Source organism: Pipistrellus hanaki (genome assembly GCF_964339955.1).
Source record: "Pipistrellus hanaki genome assembly, chromosome: 17".
NCBI lineage: Eukaryota > Metazoa > Chordata > Mammalia > Chiroptera > Vespertilionidae > Pipistrellus > Pipistrellus hanaki.
In genome coordinates, this window is record NC_140519.1 from 7,741,213 (window position 1) to 7,754,548 (window position 13,336).

The window sequence follows — 13,336 nt, forward strand, 5'->3', positions numbered from 1 at the left end:
TCTGTACAAAATCAATAAAATATATTTAAAAAAAAAAATAGATTTTCTAAAGCAAGCACAGCCCTGGCCAGCCCTTGATTTCAGCCCGATAAAACTGATTTCTTGTTTATGGCTTCCAAAACTAAGAGAATAAATTCTGTTGTTCTAAGCCACGTTTGTGGTGATTTGTTACCACAGGAAACAAATAGAGATCTGATTTAACCACAGATTGTTATCTAAATGCAACAATAACACTCCTTGAGCAACAGAAACCCTCTGACTAAACACATGGCAGTTATTTTCTTTTTCAATTATACTTGATGTGCAATATTTTATTAGTTACAGGTATACAAGCCAGTGAATTAGATATTTATATAACTTATGAAGTAATCACTCCAATAAATCTAGTACCCATCTGACACCATACATAGTTATCACAATATTATTGCCTATATTCCCTTGCCTATTCTTTACATCCCCATGACTAGTCTCTACCTACCAATTTGTACTTCTTTTTTAAAAAAAAAAGTATATTTTATTGATTTTTTTTACAGAGAGAAAGGGAGGAGGATAGAGAGTTAGAAATATCGATGAGAGAGAAACATTGATCAGCTGCCTTTTGCACACTCCCTACCCGCAACCAAAGTACATGCCCTTGACCAGAATCAAACCTGGAACTCTTGAATCCGCAGGCCGTGCTTTATCCACTGAGCCAAAACGGTTAGGGCCCAATTTGTTCTTCTATTTTTTTTTTAATACATTTTATTGATTTTTTACAGAGAGGAAGAGAGAGTGATAGAGAATTAGAAACATCGATCAGCTGCCTGTTGCACACCCCATTCTGGGGATATGCCTAAAACCAAGGTTCATGCCCTTGACCGGAATCGAACCTGGGACCTTTCAGTCTACAGACCAACGCTCTATCTACTGAGCCAAACGGGTTTCGGCCCAATTTGTATTTCTTAATCCCATCTCCTTTTCAACCATCGAAAAACCCCTTTCCCATCTGGCAACAATCAGAAGTGCTCTGCATTTATGAGTCTGTTTCTGATCTGCTTGTTTGTGTTTATGGTGTGTTTTTTTTTATTCCACATAAGAGTGAAATCATTTGGTCTTATTTCACTCAACACAATACCCTCTAGGTCCATCCATGTTGTTAAATATGGCGAGATTTCTTTCTTTTTTTTATGGCTGAGTCATATTTCACTGTATATATGCACCAATTCACCTTTATCCATTTGTTTATTGATGAACACTTAGGTTGCTTCCATATCTTGACTATCATAAATAATGCTTCAATGAACATAGGGCTGCATTAGTCTTTTCAATTTAGTGTTCTGGGTTTCTTCAGATTTGTGGAATTGCTCAATCCTTTTTTTGTCTTTTGTTATAAACTTTATTTTTATTATTTTTTTTTATTTCTTTATTGATTATGGTATCACATAATTGTCCTCATCCCCCTATTCCCATCCCAAACCCCTTCCCATGTAGATCCTCACGCCCCTGTTATCCATGACCGCTGGTTAGGCTTATATTATAAACTTTATTTTAAAGTATATTTTGCCTGGTATAAGTATTGCTAAAGCAGCTTTTGGTTTGTTTCCATTTTTATGTAATACTACAGGCCCAGTTCACGGGTTCATGCACCAGCGGAGTCCCTCAGCCTGGCCTGAGCCCTCTCACAATCTGGGTCCCCTTGGGGGATGTCAGACTGCTAGTTTTGGCCCGATCCCCGGAGGCCAGAAAGCAGCAGTGTGACTCCCCCCGATGGATGGAGTAGTGTATGACGCAGCGGGAGGCCAGAAAGGAGCCCAAGCCCAGGCCGGGCTCCCCACCCCTGCTGCTCATCCCACCCCGCTGCACTGCTACCAGGAGCGTGCTGCCCCGGAGGCGAGAGGCTTGCATCCCTGCAGCTGCACTCGCCAGCCATGAGCCCAGAATCTGGCACCCGTCACTCAGCTGAGCACCACTCCCACTGTGGGAGTGCACTGACCACCAAGGGGCAGGTCCTGCATTGAGGGTCTACCCCCCTGGTGGTCAGTGTGCATCATAACGACTGGTCAAATGGTCGTTTGGTCATTCAGTTGCTTAGGCTTTTATATACATGGATCTTTTTCCATATCTTTATTTTCAGTGTGTGTGTCTTTCAATCTGAAGTCAGTCTCTTGTAAATAGTATATGTAAGGGTCTTAATTCATTATCCAGTCAGTCCCCATATGTTTTTTGATTGAAACAATGACTCCATTTGAATTTAAAATTGTTGATATGTATTTACCTTTTATTATTCATATTTTTAATCTTTTTTTCTTCTTTCTTCTTAAAAGTATTTTATGTATTACTGGTTAGTGCTGATACACTCCATAAATTTTTATTGTCTGGAATACTTTTTATCTGCTCTTTGATTCTAAATCATAGCTTTGCTGGATGGAGCAGTCTTCGTTGTAGGTGTCTGCTTTTCATCACTTTGAATATTTCTTGCCAATCTCCTATGGCCTGCAAAGTTTATGTTGAGAAATATGCCGACTTCCTGCTTTTAAGATTCTCTTTTTGGCCCTTGTCAGTAAGGCTCAGTTGGTGCAGCACTGTCCCAGGCACCTGAAGGTCGCTGGTCCTATTCTAAGTCAGGGCATATGCCTAGGTTGCAGGTTCAATCCCCGGTAACAGGCATGCAAGAAGTAGCTGATCAATGTTTCTCTCATTATGTTTCTCTCCCTTTCACTCTCTAAAATGAATAAAAACATTTTTAAAAGATTCTCTCTTTGTCTTTAACCATTAGGATTTTAATTTTGATGTGTCTTAGTGTGGGCCTCTTTATGTTCATCTTGTTTGGGACTCACTATGCTTCTTGGATTTGTATTCTCTATTTCCTTCATCAGGTTAAGGAAGGTTTCTATCACTTTTTAAAAAAATAGGTTTTCAATTACTTGCTATCTTTCTTCTCCTTGAGGTCCCTGGAAAATGTTCACATGTCTTAAATTGTCCCCAAAGCTGCTTACAATATATATATACTTTTAATTCCTTTTCCTTTTCTTTTTTGCTGTTCTGATTGGGTGTTTTCTGCTTTCTTATCTTCCAAATAGCTGATTTGATTCTCTGCTTCTGTGCCAGGGCCAACCCCACAGAGCAGTACTCTCTTCAGCAGGGTCCTGGTGTCCACCGATTGCCCTTGAGTATGTCAATCACAGAGGTGCTTCTGCATGGTCTAAAGCTATCCACCAGGTGTTCTGGCTCTTAGATCTCCTGGGAGGTGCAGCAAAGGTCAGCTGGTGCCTTGCCCTGTCTGAGGCCACCCAACAAGAGATACAAAGTGATCTGCAGATGGCTGCAAATTGTGCTGGGCTTAGAATTGCCCTGGAGAGGCCAAACTGCAAACAAAGTCTGGCTGCAGCTAATGCTAGCCTGGAGGCTACTTAACATGCCAAGGACAGAGGCTGCTTTTTTGAGAAACTTTAGGAAATCCAAAGCATGAGCCAAGACAAGTTATTTGTATGGAAAAGCCACTGGAAACAGCTGTATGGTCACACAAGTTGGGTGGGACAGGGTCTCAGGAAATCACCAAGGTGGGGCAAACAGTGAGAGCCAGATTGATAGTCTCTCTGATATGTCACCCACTAGTCAGCTCTTGGGGAAAAGGCTCCTCAAAGGAACAATGGCCTCTGCCAGCATTTCTATCTGAGAGAAAGCTGCCCTAAAGCCCTTGCCCTGATACTATGCCTCCCCCGTATGTCCCTGGCACCTTTCAAGTTGCTGCCTTGGGACTATGGCAGCCCTTTGTTTCACTCTGTCACAATCCTTCCTGGTTTTCACAGCCAGAAGTTATGGGGTCGTCTCTTCCTGGCAATGGAACTCTTAGCTGGGGAGCTTGGTGTGGAGCTGAGACCCATCGTTCCTCTGAAGAGACCTCCACAGCTGAGATATCCCTCCTAATATTTAACCAGCACATGTAGATGTGGGGCATGCCAGTTCCATGTCTCCATTCCTCCTATAAGCTTTGAGGAGACCTATTCTGCATATCCTTAGTTATAGGACTTCTGTTCAGCTAGATTTCAGGCAGTTCTCAATGTGGCTGTTCTGTAGGTTAGTTGTAATTTTGATGTAGTTATGGGAGGATGCAAGGACCACATTTATCTATATCACCATCTTGATCAGAAGCCCCTACATGGCAGATTTTAATGATATTGATCAAAGAGATCTGCCAATTCTTATTAACATTTCATTAATAATAAATGTATGATACCTTTATAAATCTGGACTTCAAAACATCAATGGCCTCCACCACAATTTTGCAAATAAATTCACTCAAAGCATCCAGGCTACAGTGCCATAGTAGAGTGAGAAGAGAACGGTCTACATATGCTTGGCGAGTGCTACTTGAAAGTAGGTTCTCCTTCTTGAACATTTGGTATACACTTTCCAGAAGGCTGGATTGTGTGGCAAATGAACTCCTAAGAAAAAAAGAAAATTATATAAACAGTTATGCTTTGAACAAATATTTAATAAGTGTCTACTACACAATAAGCAAAGTAATTGCCAATGATTACAAAGTAGGAAAATATTTTAAGATCATTTGTATTTTTTTAAGTAGTAAAAGAGCATTTGTACATAAATCATATTATTTTACTCATACCAGGAAATCTTCATGACAAATTTAGGGCATTAGGAAAAATATTTTTTTTTCATTTACTCTCAAATCTGGTCTTCTTTAGGGAACATCTAAAAGAATCTGAGAAAGTCTAGACCTAAAAATGATCACATTTACAAAATCTAAAACTCATGAATTATGATTTTAAAATTCTAGTTTCTTCCTCATAATGAAATACCATTCCTATTTGCTATATAGAGATATATTTAGCTGGCTTTTTTGTTTTCTAATGTTGGAAATAAGATATTTGAATGATCTCCTATAAGGATTTATCTATAAATCTATAAAATTAAGACTACAGAGTTAGTTTCCTCACCTATAAAAATATGAGATTAGGAGCAGGAAGAAACCACCTAAACTGCTGCCTCGCATAATAATTTCAAAACTACAACTATATAGAAGACAAAACGGACATCATCCAGAACCACAGGAAGGCTGGCTGAGTGGAAATTCTACAACTAGAAGGAAAGAGAAAAGGACACTGAGACTCAGAGGAGCTGCAGGAGGCAGAGGTACTGAGACATGCACACAAAGAGGACTGGCCACTGAGTACACGGCTGGCTTTCTCAACCAGGAGGGAGAAAAAAGCACCGACTCTGAACTCCAGTTCCGGGCAAGACTCTGGGGACCCAGACTCATTCGGGTTGAAACGAGACTGGGCAGGAAAGAGAAAAGCACACTGAGACTCACAGGAACTGCGGAAGGTACCAAGGCACGTGCATCCAAAAAGGGCTAGCAACTGAGTATGTGGCAAGCTTTTTCAATTGGGCTTTCTCAACCGGGAGGAGACAAAAGCTCCCAATAGCTCTGAACTCCAGTTTTGGGCAAGACTCGGGGGACCCAGATTAATTTGGAGAGAAATGGGACTGTCAGGAAAGAGAAAAGGACACGGAGACTCAGAGGACCTGAGGAAGGCAGAGGTACTGAGGCATGCACTGAGAGGGCTGGCAACTGAGTACGTGGCTGGCTTCTCAGCTAAAAGGGAGACAAAAGCTCCCAATGACTCTGAATTCCATGGTTCTGGGCGAGACTCTGGGGACCAAGACTCATTTGGGAAAAACTGGAATGTCTGGCAGCGGGCAAAATTTGAGGGTGCCTTTCTCTCAGAAGTGCTTGCAGGGATTACCCTGGGACACTGAAACACCGGGGCCTCTTAGGACAGGGCTGAAGGGAAGCCAATACTGTCTGCTCCGCCCAAAGACCTGCACCATCCAAGCTGAGCACAGAGGCTTTTGCAAGTCTTGTCTCATAAGGGTGTCTCCAGCACAGAAGTTCTCCCAGTGTAGACACAGCTGATCCTCACACTCAATTGGCCTAGAGGTCAATTCCCCCCAGTGATACCAACAACAATCAAGGCTTAACTACAAGACTGTGCACACAGCCCACAAAGGGGTGCATCAAGAGTGTCTACCTCGGGTAACTGGGGAGGCTGACTCACTGGGCCCTATAGAACACTTTGCACACAAAGCCACTCTACCAACTCAGGAAACAGCCAAAATGCGGAGACAAAGAAATAGGTCACAAATGAAAGAAATGGGGGAAAGCAAACGACTGGATATAGAGTTCAAAACCACGTTTATAAGGTATTTCAAAATATTTCTAGAAAAAGCTGAAAAATTTAGTGAGACTCTCAAGGATATGAAAAAGGACCAACTAGAAATTAAGCATACAGCATACACTGTGACTGAAATAAAAAATACTATACAGAGATCTAACAGCAGACTAGAGGATCCTAAGAATCAAGTCAAAGATTTGAAATACAAAGAAGTAAAAATCACCCAACCAGAAAAACAAAAAGGGAAAAGAATCCAAAAATATGAAGATAGTGTAGGGAGGCTCTGTGACGACTTCAAGCGAGCCAACATCCGAATTATAGGGGTGCCAGAAGAAGAGAGAGCAAGACACTGAAAACCTATTTGAAGAAATAATGACCAAAAACTTCCCCCACCTGGTGAAAGAAATAGACTTGCAAGTCCAGAAAGCACATAGAACCCCAAACAAAAGGAATCCAAAGAGGACCACACCAAGACACATCATAATTAAAATGCCAAGAGCAAAAGACAGAGAGAATATTAAAAGCAGCAAGAGGAAAACAGTTACCTACAAGGGAGCACCCATACAATTGCCAGCTAATTTCTCAAGAGAAACTGTGCGGGCCAAACAGGAATGGCAAGAAATATTCAAAGTGAAGAATAAGAACCTACAACCAAGAGTACTTTATCCAGCAAAGCTATCATTCAGAATGGAAGGTCAGATAAAGAGCTTCACAGACATGAAAAAGCTAAAGGAATTCCTCACCACCAAACCAGTATTATATAAAATGCTGAAAGGTATTCTTTAAGAAGAGGAAGAAGAAGAAAAAGGTAAAGGTAAAAATTATGAACAACAAATACATATATATCAACAAGTGAATCTAAAAATCAAGAGAATAAAAAATCTTGCCAAAACCGGTTTGGCTCAGTGGATCGAGTGTCGGCCTGCAGACTGAAAAGTCCCAGTTTTGATTCCAGTAGAGGGCATGTACCTTGGTTGTGGGCACATCCCCAGTGGGGGGGTGCAGTAGGTAGCTGATCAATGTTTCTCTCTCATTGATGTTTCTAACTCTCTATCTAACTCTTCCTTCCTCTTTGTAAAAAATCAATAAAATATATATATTTAAAAATCTGATGAACAGAATAAACTGGTGAATATAATAGAATCAGAGGCATAGAAAGGAAGTGAACTGACAATTCTCGGGGAGAAAGCAGTGTGGGGGGTGCAAGAAGAGAATAGACAAAAATCTTACACCTATTGATGAGGACAGTGGGGAGGGGGTAAGGGCAGAGGGTGGGGTGGGAACGGGTGGAGGGAAGCTCTTGGGGGGGAGGGGAAGAGGAACAATTGTAATAACCTGAACAATAAACATTTTTTTTAAGAGGTTAGGAGCAAACAAACATTACAATTCTTTCCAATCCTAAAATCCCAATGCCCAGAAGTTAGATATGAATCAGAGCAAAAATATTAGATTCAGAAAGCAATCCAATCATAAAATTTTAAGGTTGAAGGACACTACTAGTTGCAACATGGGATTCTGTTATACTCATATGGTCACTGTCTTAGACTTAAATTCTCTTGAGGCTCTTCCTATATTGAGCACAGTAGAGATGCACAGCCCTAAAACACCCAAATCATACAGACAAAAAATTTGATTTAAGAAAGGGGCTAATATTTCAGATTATTTACTGAAATATAAATGCAAAGAAACGTTAAATATATAAATATCTGCTCTATTCACATATAAGAAAAATAACTCAAATTAGAGCAACATTGAGTTTTTCTTAAATAAAAAATTGAAAAAAATCTAAGTATTTGATAATATAGTCTATTGTAAAAACTGTGATAAAATAAGCATTCTCATACATTGTTGTAGAGAATACAAAAATAGCCGCCAAAAAAGGTATGCGATAATGTCTAGCAAAATTACAGATGCATTTAACTTCTGACTGTGTTAAGGAATCTATTCCAAAAAATTATTGACAAAATACAAAATTACATATATACAGGGTGATTCACTGTGTCATTTACATTTTTTTCAATTAGTTTACATTTAATATTGTTTTTATTGGTTTCATATGTACAGCATGAAACTCATTAAACAATCAAATACTTTACAGTAGGGTCCATCAATGTTTCAAGTACCCACTGGACATTGTACAGTTATTACAATATTGAGTATATTCCTTATGTGCACTTTACATCCTGGGACAATTATGTGACTACCTACTTGTAGTTCTTAATCCCTATACCTCTTCATGCAGTGCTCCAAACCCCAACACTGTGGCAAAGATCAGTCTGTTTCCTGTATATCTGTAAGTCTGTTTCCATTTTTTTTAAAGCTTATTTTGCTCTTTAGATTCCACATATAAGTGAAATCATATGGTATTGATCTTATATCTAACTTATTTCACTTACTATAATACCTTCCAGGTCCATCCATGTTGTTGCAAATAATATTTCATTTTTTATGGCTTAATCGTATTTCATTGATATTCTATTGATATGCACTTAGATTGTGTCTATATTATGGCTAATGTGAATAATGCTGCTATGAACATAGGGGTGTATATATGCTATGAACATAAGGATGTATATATTCCTTCAAATTAATATTTTCTATTTCTTCAGAAATATACCCCAAAGTGGAATCGCTGGGTCATAAGGCAGTTCCATTTTTAAATTTTGATGAACTTCCACACTGTTGTCCATAGTGGCCACACAAATTTGCATTCTTACCGAAAATGCATGAGGGTTTGCTTTTCTCCACATACTCACTAATACTTGTTTGTTGATTTATTGATTATAGCAATTCTGACAGGTGTAAAGTGAAATTTGAATTTGCATTTTTTTGATGATTAGTGAGATTTAGCATGTTTTCATGTCTATTAGCCATCTGTATGCCCTCTTTGGAGAAATGTGTATTTATCTCCTCTGCCCATTTTTAAATTAGACTGTTTTGGGGTTTTTGTGTTGTTGTTTTGTTTTGTTTTAGTTTTAGTTCAGTTGATTGCATTTTTTATAAAATTTAGATATTAACTTTTTTTTTTTTTTTTTTTTTTTAAAGACAGATAGGCTCAGTTAAGGTACAGATTGACCTTGTCTGTGATGATACCAGCCTAGGACACAACTGCCCACCATAACTGCCTTTTTTTTTTTAAATTGATTTTTAGAGAGGAAGGGAGAGGGAGAGTTAGAAGCCATGATGAGAGAGAAACACCAATCAGCTAACTCCTGCACACCCCTCCACTGGGGATGTGCCTGCAACCAAGGTACATGCCCTTGACTGGAACCGAACCCAGGACCCTTCAGTCCACAGGCTGACGCTCTATCAACAGAGCCAAACCGGTCAGGGCTAGATGTTAACTTCTTATGAGATGCAGCACTGGTGAGTTTCTTCTGCTATTCAGTAGGTTGTCATTTTGTTTTGTTGGTTTCCTTTGCTGTGCAAAAACTTTTTAGTTTGATGGGGTCCCAGTTGTTTATGGTATTCTTATTACCATTATTTTAACCCGAGTCTAGTAATTCAGTTCTGTTTCTGAAGATTTGTCCTATTCTTTCATTAGATACAAATTTCTGTATCTTCATTTTGAGCTGTGTCCATGATTATTTCTATTTTTTGGTAGCCTGCTATGTCTCCCAGCCTTGACAAAGTGGCCTTATGCAGAAGATGTCTTGTGTGGCCAAGTGGTGCATTCTTCCTGTTGCCTGCCAGGTGCTCTAGGGGTGTCTACTACGTGGGTCTGTTTCCTCCTGTTGTAGTTGAGCCTCAACTGCTGTTGGCATATCAGTAGGTTGGGTTGAACCTTACGGTGACCACGTTCAGGGCTGGTTGTAACTAGAGCAGCTGAGCAGTTGTTTGGAGACTGGCCCAACAGAATAGGATTGGCTTTACCGTGCTCTGGTGCAATCAAGTCTGCTTTTTGGGTGTGTCATTGGCAAAGCTGGTTGGGTGGTGCCCTGGTGTGGTCTCAAGTGGGCCACTGCATGTGCTCATTCTAATCTAAAGCCTCTTGGGAGGTGCTTCAGTGCAGGCCCAGGTCACCCACTGCTTGATCTGGGCTAGAGCTTCTTGGTAGGAGCCACAGAGTCATCTGCAGTTGGTTGCTGCTCTTCCTTGTCTTGGAAGTGCCTGTGAGAGGCTACCCAGGCAACCCTGATCACTGCCACTTGTGCTGGGTTTGGGCCCTTTTGGTGCACACCATGATGTGAGCTGAGGCCAGCTGCCACTGCTTTGCTGAAGCTTCGTTCCTGGCCCAGACTGGCTATTGCTTGTACCAGGGTTGGGGCCACCTGATGGGAGTTACAATGCAAACTGAGGGCAGCTGTTCCTTGTGCTGGGCTTTGGCTGCTTAGCAAGTTACAGTGCCAGTAACCGTGAGATTTAGGTAAAGTGTGCAGAGCTAAGGCAGGCCACTTGTATAAAGGAGATGGTGGAAAGGGCTCAGGCCAAGCGAACAATATGGGTTGGGCAGGGTGTTAGGAAATGACCAGGGAAGGGTGAACAGTGTTAGCAAGGTTAATGGAGAGCTGAGATTTAGTGCCTGCCTGTACCAGCACAGTTGGGTGGGAGGGTAGCTCTCCAAAGAAACAATGGTGCCAATGCTTTTGTCCCAGAGGGAACTGCTCTTACCCCTGCCCCTCCAGCCCTCACCCTGAAGTTAGTTAATTTAGTACCTCCCGAAATACTCCCACCACTCTGCATGCTCTCCTAGAGATCTAAGTCTTAGTCTCCCAGAAGTCCTTAGTCTTTCTTAGATGCAATCCTATTGGTTTTCACAGCCAGATATCATGGGGACTCCTCAGCAATGACACCCTGGGTTGGAGAACTGAGTGTGGGGCTGGAACCTCCTCAGGGGGACCTCCACAGCAGAGATACGCCTCCTGTCTTAACCACCACACCATGGGTGTGGGACCTGCCCATTTCATATCTCCCTCCCATCGACCAGTCTCAACATGGCTTCTTCTTTATATCCTTAGTAACAGAAATTGTTTAGTCTTCAGGTGGTTCTCAGTGATGACTGTTCCATTTCAAAGAACCAATTATTGGTTTCATTATTTTCATCACCATTTTCTTTGATTTCAATTTCATTAATTTTCACTCTGATCTTTACTGTTCCTTTCCTTCAGCTTGCCTTCCTTCTAAGTTTTATTTTTAGATTTTAATGTGAAAGTTTAGTTTATGAATTCAGGATCTTTATTTTCCCATATAGGTATTAAAAGACAGAAGTTCTCCTTTAAGCCCTGATTTCGCTGCATCACAGACATTTGGGTATGCTTTATTTATTCAGATCAAAATATTATTTGATTTCCCTTTTTTTTTATACGTTACTTAGAAATGCCATTTAATTTTTTTAAAAAGCCAATAAAAAGAAATGTTACTAATTCATGCTACATCATAGATGAATCTCAAAAACATACTGAATTAAGAAGCCCAGGTATAAAAGAGGTGATGAAGCTGAGAAATGCTGATGCTTCTTTAATCTGAAGATTCATTTATACTTTTACTTTTAACTTTTGAGTATGTCTAAAACTTTCAAGATAAAATCTTTTTATTTCTTACGAAAAAACGAAATAAAATTTAGTTGTAAGAATTGAGTGTAATTGTCACTCAACTTTTTTTTGAAACAGAGAAGATAAATTTTCCTCAGAAACATAATGTATATAGTTTCTGGCATTCCAGACTAGAATGACTTACTTTCTCGCAATCTTTTTGAAAGTGGATTGAAATAAGTCTTCCATAATATGCCGTTGTTCTCGACAAAGAATTTCTGTCATCAACTGCAACAATGTAGGACTTTGAGATAATTCCAATGCATCTAAAAACTACAAAATATATATATAAATATATATCAAAATACGTAACAATAATACTGATGATAATTTTGTTGAATTTCTGTTTTGTATTTAACAGTTCTAATAAAATATAGAGAGATTATAACAGAATTTCACAGAGAATTAAGAAATACTTCTCAGCCAGCATGGCTCTATAGTGTAAGTCGACCCACACCAGGAGGTCAAGGTTCGATTCCCAATTAGGGCACATGCCCGGATTGTGGGCTCAATCTCCAATGTGTAGTGTGCAGGAGGCAGCCAGTCTCATTGCTTATTTCTCTTTCTCCTCTTCTCTCTCTCTCTCCCCCCCTCCCTCTCTGAAATAAATAAAAAAATATTTTTTAAAAACACTAATATTTTAGTCATTTTTGCAGATATAATAAATGTTAGACATAAAGTAAATGTGTTAAATGTTTGCGTTTTGATTTTGGGGTTTTGCAGGCATTTTTCCCTCTAACAACTTTTAGAATTTTATCTTTATCCTCAGTTTCTGAAATTCCATAATTACGGGCCTTCACTGAGGTTATTTCCCTTCATCATTCTAGGTACTCTGTGGTGTGGAGTCTTTTATCCTGGAGATGTGTGTTTTTCAAAACCATCTTAAGTTTATAGATGTGTAGGCTGCTTATATAACATTCTGCTCTTTATTCTCCCAATTTCCATCTCAATGTCTACTTGTTCCTCTTTCTAAGAGATCTACTCAATTTTACCTTCTGCTCATAGAGAACTGAGGCAGTCACCACCTCACCAGGCCACCACACTTGAGGCAACTAACAATGGAGCAGTGACATGATTGGCCTCCTGATGTGCTACTGTTTACTAAACGATTAGCCTGAATCTCAGGACCAATCTTTAAGCCTAACTCCAGTTTAGAGGAAATGCAGAGGATTAGGGACAAGTTAAAGAACACCCCAAGGCCCTAACTGGTTTGGCTCAGTGGGTAGAACGTCGCCCTGCGGACTGAAGGGTCCCAGGTTCAGTTCCAGTCATGGGCATGTATCTTAGTTCCGGACACATCCCCAGTAAGGGGTGTGTAGGAGGCAGCTGATCGATGTTTCTCTCTCATTGATGTTTCTAACTCTCTATCCCTCTCTTTTTCTCTCTGTAAAAAATCAATAAAATTAAAAAAAAAAAAAAAAAAAAAGAACACCCCAAGAAAACAATAAAACAAAGATGGGCCAACATCTAAGAGTAGTACTCTGCTTTCTTCCAAAAATTCAATGTCCTGAAAAATGGACAAGCATGCTGAAGTAACTAGGAATGAAGTATCATGACGTCTGTAACTAACTTGCAAATGTTTCAGCCAAAACACACATACACACTCACAACAAAACAAAGAAAATATGA

The 13,336-nt window shown here is 39.9% G+C and overlaps 1 protein-coding gene across 1 annotated transcript in view; it reads right to left on the reverse strand.

Moving 5' to 3' along the window:
• PRKDC (protein kinase, DNA-activated, catalytic subunit) overlaps window positions 1-13,336 on the reverse strand; it is a 181,611-nt gene that overhangs the window by 94,985 nt on the left and 73,290 nt on the right. The window contains exons 40-41 of the mRNA XM_084864319.1: window positions 11,853-11,980; window positions 4,217-4,424 (exon numbers count right to left, since the gene is read on the reverse strand). Of these exons, the coding sequence (XP_084720445.1) occupies window positions 4,217-4,424; window positions 11,853-11,980 (336 nt within the window). The remainder of the gene's footprint in view (window positions 1-4,216; window positions 4,425-11,852; window positions 11,981-13,336) is intronic.